Below are 12,789 nucleotides of genomic sequence, written 5' to 3' on the forward strand. Positions count from 1 at the left end.
AACGTCCAGTAGGTTTGTCGAGCAGGACTGCCTCTTGATAAATTCGTGCTGACACTGCTATTACATCATCTATAACGGACTTTTAACATTTTCCCTGCTACCACAATCAAGCTAACCTTTCACTGTTTCCTCTCTGCCTCCCAACTCAAAATAGTAGGGTTACCATATTGAATGGAATGAGGGCCAGGTGGATCACATTTATTATGAGTGCCCTGATTGGGTTGCTAAGCTGGGCTAGAGAGCCCTGCCTGACAGATATAAACAAGAGACTCAGATAATCTCCTCATTTTCGGCACTGGCTCTGAGCTGGCTGGTCAGAGACCATGTACTATGCATATGTAAACCGAGAGTAGCTTAGTGACAGGATAGCGGCCTCTGTGCGGTTATTTCAGCTATCTTAGCTACGCTCAAATTCATGTCTATAGAATTTTGGAAGGTGACTACAAGCACATCTGCTTTTTGTAAGGCTAATTCCTTAAGTATTCTGGAATAAAGGTTACCAGGCCCTAGAGATTTATCTGCTTTCAATCCCAAAAGTTTCCCAATAATATTTCTATTCTTATACTAATTATTTCAATTCCTCTTTCGTATTACACCCTTCGTTTCGGCATATTTTTGATTGTTATTTGTGTCTTCCCTTTGTGAAGACAGAATAAAAGTATATACTTTATTAATGTGCCATCTCTATTCCCTCTTATAAATTCCCCTGTTTCTGGCTGTAGAGGACCGACTTTCATCTTTACTAATTGCTTCTCTTCACATATCTGTAGAAGCTTTTACTCTTGATTTGTCTGTTTCTGTAAGCCTACTGTCACAAAGAGCTTAATCTCTTATTGGGAGCAAGAATGAGCTATTTGGCCTTGATCCTACTTCAGCATTCAATAAGATTATGTTCAATTTGAGTGTAGTTTCAACTCCACTTTCTTGACATCTCCAACCCTCCATAACTCTCGACTTTCTTGTCTATGAGGTTTCTGTCCAACTGAACCATGAATAAATTCTATAGCCGAGTCTCCACTGAGCAAGCGATTTCGACAAACTCACAATGTCCAAAAGATAGTATTTCTTATCTGATCAACATGAAAACAAACAACATCAATCAACATAAAATACACAGTTGCAAATATATATGTGGTGGAACTGATTCAATATCAGGGTGTCAAACTTTCATGGAATAGGAGCACAAAGTGGAGAACCAAGGCCTGTATGCAACAAGGAATGAACAATAAATTTGGGAGACTGGTGGGGGTGAGCTACCTCTGGTAAATTTGGCTTAAGATCATAAGGCAGGGGAGCAGAAATTAGGCCATTTGGCCCATCGAGTCTGCTTCGCCATTCAATCATGGCTGATAGGAATTTCGACCCAATTTCCGGCTTTCTACCCGTAACCTTTGAGCTAAAGTTTGAGTCCACAGCCAGACTGAAAAATAACTTTGCAACAGCATGTTAATTTAGAAAGCCCAGCTCTACAGAGACAACTAAGCAGGAGCTGCAGTTTTCTGTCAATATAAATGAGTGTCTGAAGATTTCTACTTAGTTCAGCAGAAGTTGACTTAGCAGTTGGAACTTGGGTGCGGCCCTAGTTCCCTATAAAAGCAAAAAGGTTTTGTGACTGTTCACAGGAGGAGCCCAAAATGGAGTTAACAAGGCCAGAGTATGATGTGGAATAAGAGCAGACTTGTGGGATGAGTGCAGAGGAGGAGGGAATTGCTGTTTTATATACTTTTTTCAATGCTCCAATAGTAGTTCAAAGACATCAATTTGGTGAGCAGGTAGGTAATAATAAGATTTTTATCCTCTAAATGGGGTAATATTTTACTAGTGTTGAAGAACTATAAATGTGGCATTTTCCATATTGCTTGATGGACATGAGTATCAATGGCATAGGAAAGATTAAGAAAGAAGTTCTGCTGAGGGGACACGGACAGTTGGAGCTAAATTCAAAAACAGAACTGCAGATAATAACTTCTGGATTACTATCTCAGCCACAAGCAAACTGGCACAGGGTTAATAAGAACAGAGTTGAATGCATTGCTTCAAGGATAATGAAGGACAAATTAGGAAACTGGTGCTAATAATGGGAAATGGAGGAGTAGCCTTCACATAAGCCACACTAGGACCAGTGTTCTGACAACTTGGGTAACTAAAACTGTAGAGAGTACTTTAAACATAATTGTTGGGGCAGTCAAAGAGGGAGCTTTTCTGGAGGGAATGTTGCTTCAGGAATGATTTGGGAAGGATAAAACAAGAATGCAGGTTAATCATATGGGTAAGGGTAGCCAGGATGTCACAAAAACTGGAAAAAGCTTCAAAATATATGAATGCATCAGTCAATATGGTCAGAATACTGCAGAATGAGTTTAAAGCAAAAGAGAGACGGGAGGGTTCAGGTGAAGAAACATTAAGAAATCTAAACACAAATGTTGATGCAATAATAAGATATATACAAATGGGTAAAGACAAGCTGAATAGGACAGGAAGGGATGATATCTGTTATGATTACAAGGCCTAAGGAGGAAACAGCAGTGAAAAGAAAAGTAAACCCACTTTATCACAGAATCACACCAGTTACTGCACAGAAGGAGACAGTCAGCCCATCATGCCTGCATCGGATCTATTACCTCGTGCCCATCTCCTGTCTCTTCCCCACATCCCGCACACCAACTCTATCCAAATAATCATCCAATACCATCTTGAATGCCTCAATTAGAACCCTCTCAACTACATTTATAAGCAGCACTTTCCATACCCTAACTACTCACTGTATGAAAAGGTCTTTCTCATCACCCTAGCTTCATATACACATCACTTTAAATCTATGGGGTTTTTTTCTGTTACAAGGATAAACAGCTTCTCCCTATCTAGGCTGTCTAGGAGACTCATATTTTGTCAACCTGTGATGAGATAGATAACAGGGTAGTACAAATAGATATAATTAGTTCAGATCCTAACACTAAGATTACAAAGGCTGGGAAATAAACAAGCAAGGTGAAAACATTACCCAAAAACAGGCAGAATGGACAAGAATGACCTGTAGCCCTCAGAATGAAGAATAACAAGATCATGAACAAGAATGAATTTTGGCCCAAAGTCCAAAATAGAATCCGTGTGGCTGGAGACTAGGACTAGTAAGGGTTAGAAAGCACTGGTGCAAGTAATTTATGAGTCCCTCAATAGTAAACGAGAAATTATTGGAGCTTATAACATTATTTATGCGGGAACATAATCATAACAGTCTGGATCAGTCAAATTGGCAATCATGACTGAGAACAGGAGTTTGTACAGAATGCTTTTATGCCATTTTACTGGAATGCAACCAGCTAGGGATAAAGCTATTTTAGACATAATCTTGTGCAGCAAGGTTACATTTATTAATAAAAGATCCACTGAGAAATAATGTTCATAATCCAAATGAATTGGTGGTAATCATTTAACAGAAAATTAATCTCATTCAATAAAAATCACATTATATTGAAAAACAAAAACTTAGTAGGAAGAATCATCTGTGGCTTGCCAGGCAAATTAAGGTGGTATTAAAAAGGAAGTAATTAAAATTACACTCCAAAAGCTTATACTTCCAAATAACACTGTTGGACTGTAACCTAGTGATATGATTTTTAACTTTGTCCTCTCCAATCCAACACCGGCACCTCCATATCATTAATATTTCAAAAAAACACTAATAATTCTGAGGGTTCAGGGTGTTTTTGAAACTGAAGGGTTGTCAAAAAAATTCATTTAAAAAGAAAGATTTTCCAAGGAGTGGCAGATGGAGTATAATTTCGATAAATGCAATATGTTGGATTTTGAGAAGGAAAATCAGGGCAGAATTTATACGCTTAATGGTAAGGTCCTGGGAGTGTTGCCGAACAGGTGCATAGTTTCTTGAAAGTGGAGTCACAGGTAGACAGGGTGGTGAAGGCAGCATTTGGCACGCTTGCCTTCATCGGTCAGTGCATTGACTATAGAAGTTAGGATCGAGTGTGGTGATGGAAAAGCACAGCAGGTCAGGCAGGAAAACATAGGATAGATCACACCATCCTCCTTCATGTCCGCCATCTAAAAACAGACCCCACCAGAGATATATATTTCACTCCCCACCTCTATCCACTTTCCGTAAAGACTGTTCCCTCCTCAACTACCTTGCCAGGTCCACACACCCCCAACAAGCCACTCTCCCCTCCCGTCACCTTCCTATGCCACCGCAGGAATTGCAAAACCTGCAATCACACCTCTGTCCAAGGCCCCAAAGAAGCCTTCCACATCCAAAGTTCCACTTGCACTTCCACATGTCATTTACTTTATCCATTGCTCCCGATGCGGTCTCCTCTACATTGCAAGCAGGTGTCCTGTATCCCCAGAGTGCTTTAGAGAACATCTCCGGGACACTCGCATCAACCAACCCCACGCCCCAACACTTAAACATCCCCCTCCCACTCCACCAAGGACACACAGGTCCTGGGCCTCTCTTACTCCCTTACCATCCCATGCCTGGAGGAAGAACTCCTCAGCTTCTGCCTCTGACACTCCAAATACATGGCATCAATGTGCCTTTCACCAGTTTCCTCATTTCCCCTCCCCCCCACCGTATCCCAGTTCCAACCTTCCAGCTCAGCGCCGCCCTCATGATCTGTCCTATCTGTCCATCTTCCTTCCTACCTATACGCTCCACCCTCCCTTCCGACCTATCACCTTTACCCCCACCTCCATCTCCATCTCAGCTACCTCCCCCCCCAGCCCAACCCCTTCCCATTTATCTCCACCACCAGCCTCATTCCTGATGGACTTTTGCCCGAAACTTCAATTTTCCTGCTCCTCGGATGCTGCCTGACCTGCTGTGCTTTTCGAGCACCACATTCTTGACTCTAATCTCCAGCATCTGCAGTCCTCACTTTCGCCTATAGAAGCTGCGATGTCACATTGTGGCTGTACAGGACACTGGTTAGGCCATTTTAGAGTACTGCATTCAGTTCTGGTCTCCCTGCTATAGGAAAGATGTTGGGAAATTTAAAGGAGTGCAGAAATAACTTACAAGGATGTTGCCGGGACTGGAGGGCTTGATCTATAGGGACTGGCCGAATAGGCTGGGGCATTTTTTCCTGTAACATTGGAGGCTGGCTGGTGACCTTATAGAGGTTCATAAAATCATGACGGTGAATAGGCAAGGTCTTTTTCCCAGGGTAGGGCAGTCCAAAACTGGAGAACATAGGTTTAAAATGAGAGAGGAAAGATTGAAAAGGGACCTGAAGGGCAACATTTGCATGCAAAGAATGGTGTGTGTATGGAACTATCCACCAGAGGAAGTGGTGTCAGTTGGCACAATTACAATAGTTAAAAGGCATCTGGATTGGTATATGAATAGGAAGAGCTGAGAGAAATATAGACCAGATGCTAGAAAATGGGACTAGATCAGTTTAGGATACCTGATGGTTGGCATGGACGAAGGGTCTGTGTCCGTGCTGTATAATGTTATGACATAAAATAGAATGCCTAAACAATGCACAAACAAAAGGATTTTCAAAACTTTTACCAAGCACATAAAAAGGAGATAAGCACTGTTTCCATGGCTACAGTTAAAACGATGAAACAGTTCTATGCCTTCTGCACAGAGGTTATACCAGAAATAAGGAGCGCCAAGGGCTAAAAAGAGTGAGGAAATGAAGGATAACAGATTAAAAAGTATGGAGAGTCTTAATGGACTAAGACTCATCAAATCTCCAGAACCTGACTGCCAATATCCAATGATTCTAAAAGATTCAGAGAAAGTGGACACACTGCCAATTATTTTCTAAAATTCCTGGGAGACTGGTAGTCAGTAACACTGCTTTTAAAGTAAAGACAGCAATAAACATGCCAGTTAACCTGATATCAGAGACTTGGACATCTACTGTTGTGCAAGTCTAAACAAAGCACTTGAAAAACATAGCACAATTAAAACATCAAGAAAGTTTCACAAAAAGGAAATTATATTTGACAAATTTACTTATTTCAAAGATGCGATCAGTAGGGTAGAGAAAGGGGAACCAATAGATGTACCTAAATTCCAAAAAGGAATTTGAAACGTTACTACACAAAATTTTAATAAATAATATAAGGGCTCACAGTATTGTCGGTGATACATAGCATGAGTAGAGAATTAGTTAATGAATTGAAAGCCAAAAGTAGAAATAAACAAAGCATTTTTAAGGTGGTAGATTGTGACGACAGCACAATCAGAGCTATTTATAAACTATATTATACCTTAAACAAAGAGAAAGAGTAACACATCCAAGTTGCTGATGACACAGCCAAGTGGGGATGAAAGCCATGAGGAAGGCACCAAGAGGTTGAAAAGGGATACACAAGACAGGTAGGTTTATGAGAAACAGATGGCAGTTAGAATATAACATGACAAAGTGACAGATTATTCAATTCAGTCATAAGAATAGATCAGAGCTTTTTTTAAAAGTGGTGAAATTTGTCAATGTTCATGTTCAGATATATCTGAGTCTGCTCATACATGGAAAATAAAATAGCATGCAGGTAAAACAAGTCATTAGGAAATCAAACGGAACAATGGCCTTTATTCTTGTATTCCAATCCCTAGCAATAAAGTTTTGCGACAATTCTCAAGTTTGAAGATACCACTCCGAAAATACAAGGTGCAATGTTGCTGTTCTTTAAAGGAGGATATAATTGCATTGCGGATAGTATAAGGGTTCAGGAATGAGAGTGTCATCTACAATGAGGCTGTCTAAATTGGGTCTACATTACCTACAGTTGAGAAGAATTAGTGGTGATCTCATTCAAACATTCAAAATTATGAAGAGGTATGACAGGGTCGATAGTAAGGTACTTAGTCTGTTGACCAATAAATGTAGATTAAACGTGGAACAAAGTGAACACAGTGTTTGGATAAAAGCTGATGATTCACCGCTGAGATGAGCATTCTCTACCCCAGAGGATTCTGAATCTCTAGAATTCCTGAACCAAGGGGTATTATGGATTTTCGGTCAGTGATTATATTTAAGGCTGCAAAATAGTTTCGTCTTTCCATTAATTCAATATGCAGAGTAGACAGGGAAATGGAAGAAAAGACCAAAATCAACCATTCTCATAATGAATGGCAGGGTAGGCCTAGTAGTTTCTATATTCTACTCCTGTAATGCAGGGACAAACTCTGACTTACAGATTGACTGGGACAGAAATAGGGTTGCCTCAAAAAAGACAGAGGGGGTGTAATTTGAGAAAAGAGATTATGATGTTGGTAATATTTACAGTTTAAATAATTGAATATTTGACCATATATAAATTATAGAATCATTAATTGAAATAGTGAACCAAAGAGTGGAACAGTCTGATTAGTTGACAGATGTAGATATCCTCTGGACTCCTAGCTTATACACTATAATGCGCAAAACATCATCTTATAATGATCCAAAAAGTGGGGGGGGAAGACTGTATATACCTATCAACTGATCATATAATGAGGAAATAAGTAATGTCATGATGTAGCTATATGAAAGTCATAGCACACATAAAAATAGTAACTTTCTAATTAGCTAATAACACTAAGAATATTTCATACTAGTGACAACTTGATATATTTTTACTCAAAAATAGATGGCAAGCACCAATGTTGAATGCAGCAAAATCAGGAAATCAAATCTTTTATCTTCCATATTTTCGCAAAAAGAAGAAAGAAATTCTAGTAACTGCAATTAATAGACATTTAGAATAGAACATTACAGCGCAGTACAGGCTTTTCAGCATTGGTTCCACAGGTCGGCGCAATATCAATCTGATGCATATCTAACCTACATTATTCCATTTTCATCGATATGTTTATCCAATGACCATTTAAATCCCCTTGAAGTTGGCCAGTCTACTACTGTTGCAGGCAGTGCGTTCCACATCACTACTACTCTGAGTAAAGAAACTACCTCAGACACCTGTCCTATATTTATCACCCTCTCAACTTAAATCTATATCCCCGCAAGCTAGCTATCTCCATTGAAGGAAAAAGGCTCTCAACTGTCCACTATCTAACTGTCTGATTATCTTATATCTTTTTCACTCTAACGAAAACACCCTCAAATCCCTCAGCCTTTCCTCATAAGACCTTCTCTCCATACCAGGCAACATCCTAGTAAATCTCCTCTGAACCCTTTCCAAAGCTTACACATCCTTTCTATAATGCGGTGACTAGAGCTGTACGCAATATTCCAAATGTGATCACACACCAGAAGTTTGTACAGCTGCAGCATGATCTCGTGGCTTTGAAACTCAACCCTTGTACCAATAAAAGATAACACACCGTATGCCTTCTTAACAACCCTATCAACCTGGATGGTAACTTTCAGGGATCTATACACATGGACACCGAGATCTCTCTGCTCAGCCACACAATGGAGAATCTTACCATTAGCCCAGTACTCTTTACTCCTGTTGCTCCTTCCAAAATGAATCACCTCACACTTTTCCGCATTAAACTCTATTTGCCATCTCTGAGCCCAGCTCTGTAACTTATCTATGTCTCTCTGTAACCTACAACATCTTTCAGCACTATCCACAACTCCATCAATCTTGGTGTCATCCACAAATTTACTAACCCATCCTTCTACGCCCTCATCTCACTCATTTATAAGAATGACAAAAAGCAGTGGCCCCAAAACAGATCCTTGCTCTACACCACCAGTAACCGAACTCCAGGATGAACATTTCCCATCAACCACCACCTTCTGTCTTCTTTCAGTGAGCAAATTTCTGATCCACACTCCTAAATCACCCTCAATCCCATGTCTCTGTATTTTGTGCAATAGCCTACCATGGGGAACCTTATCAAACGCCTTACTGAAATCCATATACCCCACATCAACTAATTTACCCTCATCCACCTGTTTGGTCACCATCTCAAAGAACTCACTCAGGTTTGTGAGGCACAATGCATCCTTCACAAAGCCATGTTGACTATCCCTAATCTCTTATAACCTTTTCCAACACTTTACTCACAACCAAAGTAAGGCTCACTGGTCTAAACCTACCAGGGTTATCTCTGCTCCCCTTCTTGAACAAGGGGACAATATTCGATATCATCCAGTCTTCTGGTACTATTCGTATAGACAATGACGACATAAAGATCAAAGTCAAAGGCTCTGCAATCTCGTCTTTGGCTTCCCAGGGAATCCAAGGATAAATCCCATCCAGCCCAGGGGTCTTGTCTATTTTCACACTTCCCAGAATTGCTAACACCTCCTCCTTGTGAACCTCAATCCTGTCCAGTCTCGTAGCCTGCATCTCAGTATTCTCCTCAGCAACATTGTCTTTTTCCAGTGTGAATAGCACTTCCCCCATCTCCCTGGGCTCCACGCACAGCTTCCCACTACTAACCTTGATTGGCCTTAATCTTTCTCTAGTCATTCTTTTATTCCTGATATACCAATAGGAAGCTTGAGGGTTTTCCATGATCCAATCTGCCAATGAATTCTCATGTCCCCTCCTGGCTCTTCTTAGCTCTCTTTCGGTCTTTCCTAGCTAATGTATAACTCTCAGGTGTCCTAACTGAGCCATTACATCTCATCCTAACATAAGCCTTCTTCTTCTTGACAGGCGATTCAACTTCTTTTGTAAACCACGGCTCCTTCGCTTGACCACTCCTTCCCTGCCTGACAGATACACACTTATTAACGACACGCAGTAGCTGTTTCTTGAATAAGCTCCATATTTCAAGTGTGCCCATCCCGTGCAGTTTCCTTCCCCTTCCTATGCACCCTAAATTTTGCCTAATCACATCATAATCGCCCTTCCCCCAGCAACAACTCTTGCCCTGCGGTATATACTTATCCCTTTTCATCACTAAAGTAAACATAACTAAAGAGCTCACCTACCTCCAAATCTAACACCTGGCCAGATTCATTACCCAGTCCCAAATACAATGTGGTCTCGCCCCTTGTTGGCCTGTCTGCATATTGTGTCAGTAAACCAATACTGCATTGAACAAAAACTGACCCATCTAAAAGTACTCAAATTATAGTATTTCCAGTCAATATTTGGAAAGTTAAAGGCCCCCGTAACAACTACCCTATTACTCTTGCTCCAATTTATGACTCAATCATTGCTTCCTTTCCTCTACATCTCTGGAACTATTGGAGGCCTACAGAAAATTCCCAACAGGGTGCCCTCTCCTTTCCTGTTTCTAACCTCAGCATACACTACCTCAGTAGACGAGTTCTCAAACTCTTTCTGCCACTGTAATACCATCCTTAACTAACAATGCCAACGCCACCCCTTTTTTTATTAACCATCTTCTCTGTTCTTACTGAAACATGTTATCCCTGAAACTGCAACAACTCATCCTGTCCCTGCTCTACCCATGTCTCCAAAATGGCCACAACATTTAGAAATTAGTTACAATGGCCGAGATTTTCCATCTCCCTGATTGGGGCACATATTAGAAAGCAGAATTTCAGACTCTCAACAAGACAAAACTCATCAGCCCAGCTTCTAGATTATTTACATACTGTACAAATGAGCTCTTCAGTCCTCAGTTACAAGCCTCATTGATACATTCCCTTTTTGAAATGGTGTATTCCAGACTTTAGAGTTATAAGGTCTGTTTCCATGCTGATCAGCTACCTATATTAACCTAGCCCCATTTGCCCTTAGGTCCCTTTTACATCTTTCCTCTCTCATCTTTAACCTATGACTGCTCATTTTGGACTCCCCCACTCCAGGGAGAAGACCTTGTCTATTTACCTCATCCATGCCCCTCATGATTTTATAAATCCCTATAAAGGTCACTCCTTAACCTCCAACACTCCACGGAAAATAGTCCTAGCCTATTCAGCCTTTCTCAATAGCTCAAAACCTCCAGTCCCAGCAACATCCTTACAAATCTTTTCTGAACCTTTTCAAGTTCAACAAAATCCTCTCTATAGCAGGGAGACCAGAAGTGAATGCAGTAATCCCAATGCAGACATAACAAATCAGATCATCTGTAAACATTTAGTACTGGCCTAATGGCAGTCCCTTGGCTCCTGTATTCAAGTGACATGAATTCAGAAAATATACTGGAGAATGCATTTTCCTTATTTCAATGGCACAGTTTGAGGTGGCATATTTTGCATCACCTGGGCATCCATGAAGATGCTACAGAGGAAGTACTGAAAAACAGTTCACCACTTGACCAGACCAAAATCTACTGAAAAAAAAATTATCTGTGGGCCAGGTTTGTGACTTTCTAGGTCTCAAATTAATAGACTGCACACATTGCATTTCTCTCTCTGATCTGGTCCTTCCTTGCATATTATCAAGTTGGCACACAAATGAAACCAGATTAATCAGGTTTACATGAACATCTGTTTATTACCATTTGTACTACTGCAGTTCTATTAGCCAATCTGTATTTCGTACCTTGCATTTATTGTCACGTTTCATCTGACTGATTCCATTACATAAGGTTATTAGTGCAGGGGAGGATTTAACAGCAATATGCAATCACATACGTTTCAAAAATTCTTTCTTGGACATGATTCATCTTTAATGCAGGAACATTACCCCAGGTTACAACACTGAAACTGACTTCCACGGAAGTATCATTAAGTTCCCGTCGTGTTTCATTCGCATCGAAGTAACATTTGCATGAAATGTAAATACTACAAGATATCACATATGCTATAAGCCGCTGCCGAATTGGTCTGCAACAGGGACGAAAGATCTGAGTTGCCCCAAAACTTTAAGCCAAGTTTAGATGCAAGCCCCCATCCCACTGCCACTCCTCTACCAACTCTTTCCCACAGAGAAGGCGACGGAGAGAGAGCCCAACGATGTCAACTGTCAACACGCAGCCGGCGTCATGGGCTTCGGTGTTTACCTTGAGTCGTACGTCATTGCCAGGATCCAATCTGCGGCCGAGCTCTACCCGGCAATTGAGATTGACAAGGGCTCCAGCCAATCAGGTGCGACAAGGGGAGGGGCTCGTTTAAAATAAACGGATTAAAACCGTCAAAGGCATCACACCGTAGGAGGGTAGTAATCGGGCGATATATTGGATAGGAAAAAAACCTTATTGGATATTTCCTTTCCGTGTCTTTTATAATTTTTTTTCGCTTGGAAGTAACGTGCTTGCCAATTACTATTTTTAAAACAAAATCAATTCCGGGATTTCAAATTTCCGCGCCATAACGCCCCTTGGCTGGAAAGGACAACAATGGCGGCGGGAGCCGTGGCTTGCGCAGTGAGTAGAACGCCAGCGGCCGCCGCTTCACCCTTTCTCCCCGCCCCCCGGCCCCCCCACCAACCATCCTCCCTCCCTCTCACTCACCGACTCCTCTTCTTTCTCCATCCCGGTCGGCATCTGTGGCACGGCCCTATTGATGGAGACGCAATCCTGAAGATCCGGTAGATCCTTCGCCCGGTAAATGGGGAGCGGCTTGGCGGCGTCTAGCGCCCGCGCTCGGAACGAGAGTTTACTCATGGTGTGCGCGGGAGAGGATTCCTGTCTTGTTTTTGTATAAAAGAAAATTTTCCGAAAAAGAAAAACAAATCCCTCCCCTCCCCGCACACCCCCCTCCCCCCCACCCCCCAGTTATCGCCGTGGGGTTACTACAGCAGACACCGCGCAGCGAAAAGGAGCGGACCTCACTGGCACAAAGATGGCGTTTTAGACCAGTCTTATTTGGGCGGCCGGATGCCCGGAGCCGCTCATGGATGCGAGTTAAGGAGTCCGTCCCCTGGGTGGATAGGGCGCTCCTCGAAATGGCCCTCATGCCGACCGAGCCGAGCCCGAGAAACCGAAATTTGGCCGTCGGT

The 12,789-nt window shown here is 41.7% G+C and overlaps 1 protein-coding gene across 2 annotated transcripts in view; it reads right to left on the reverse strand.

Annotated features, from left to right (window-relative positions):
* The window catches only part of epc2 (enhancer of polycomb homolog 2 (Drosophila)), a 65,826-nt gene extending 53,294 nt beyond the window's left edge, over nt 1-12,532 (reverse strand). The window contains exon 1 of one of the 2 annotated variants that reach the window (XM_060827094.1): nt 12,302-12,532. In XM_060827094.1, the coding sequence (XP_060683077.1) occupies nt 12,302-12,454 (153 nt within the window). In that variant the 5' untranslated portion in view covers nt 12,455-12,532. The remainder of the gene's footprint in view (nt 1-12,301) is intronic. The other variant, XM_060827095.1, reaches the window with a different exon arrangement.
* Nucleotides 12,533-12,789: the final 257 nt, after the last annotated feature.

This window comes from Hemiscyllium ocellatum, chromosome 7 (assembly GCF_020745735.1).
Source record: "Hemiscyllium ocellatum isolate sHemOce1 chromosome 7, sHemOce1.pat.X.cur, whole genome shotgun sequence".
In the NCBI taxonomy this organism is placed as follows: Eukaryota; Metazoa; Chordata; class Chondrichthyes; order Orectolobiformes; family Hemiscylliidae; genus Hemiscyllium; species Hemiscyllium ocellatum.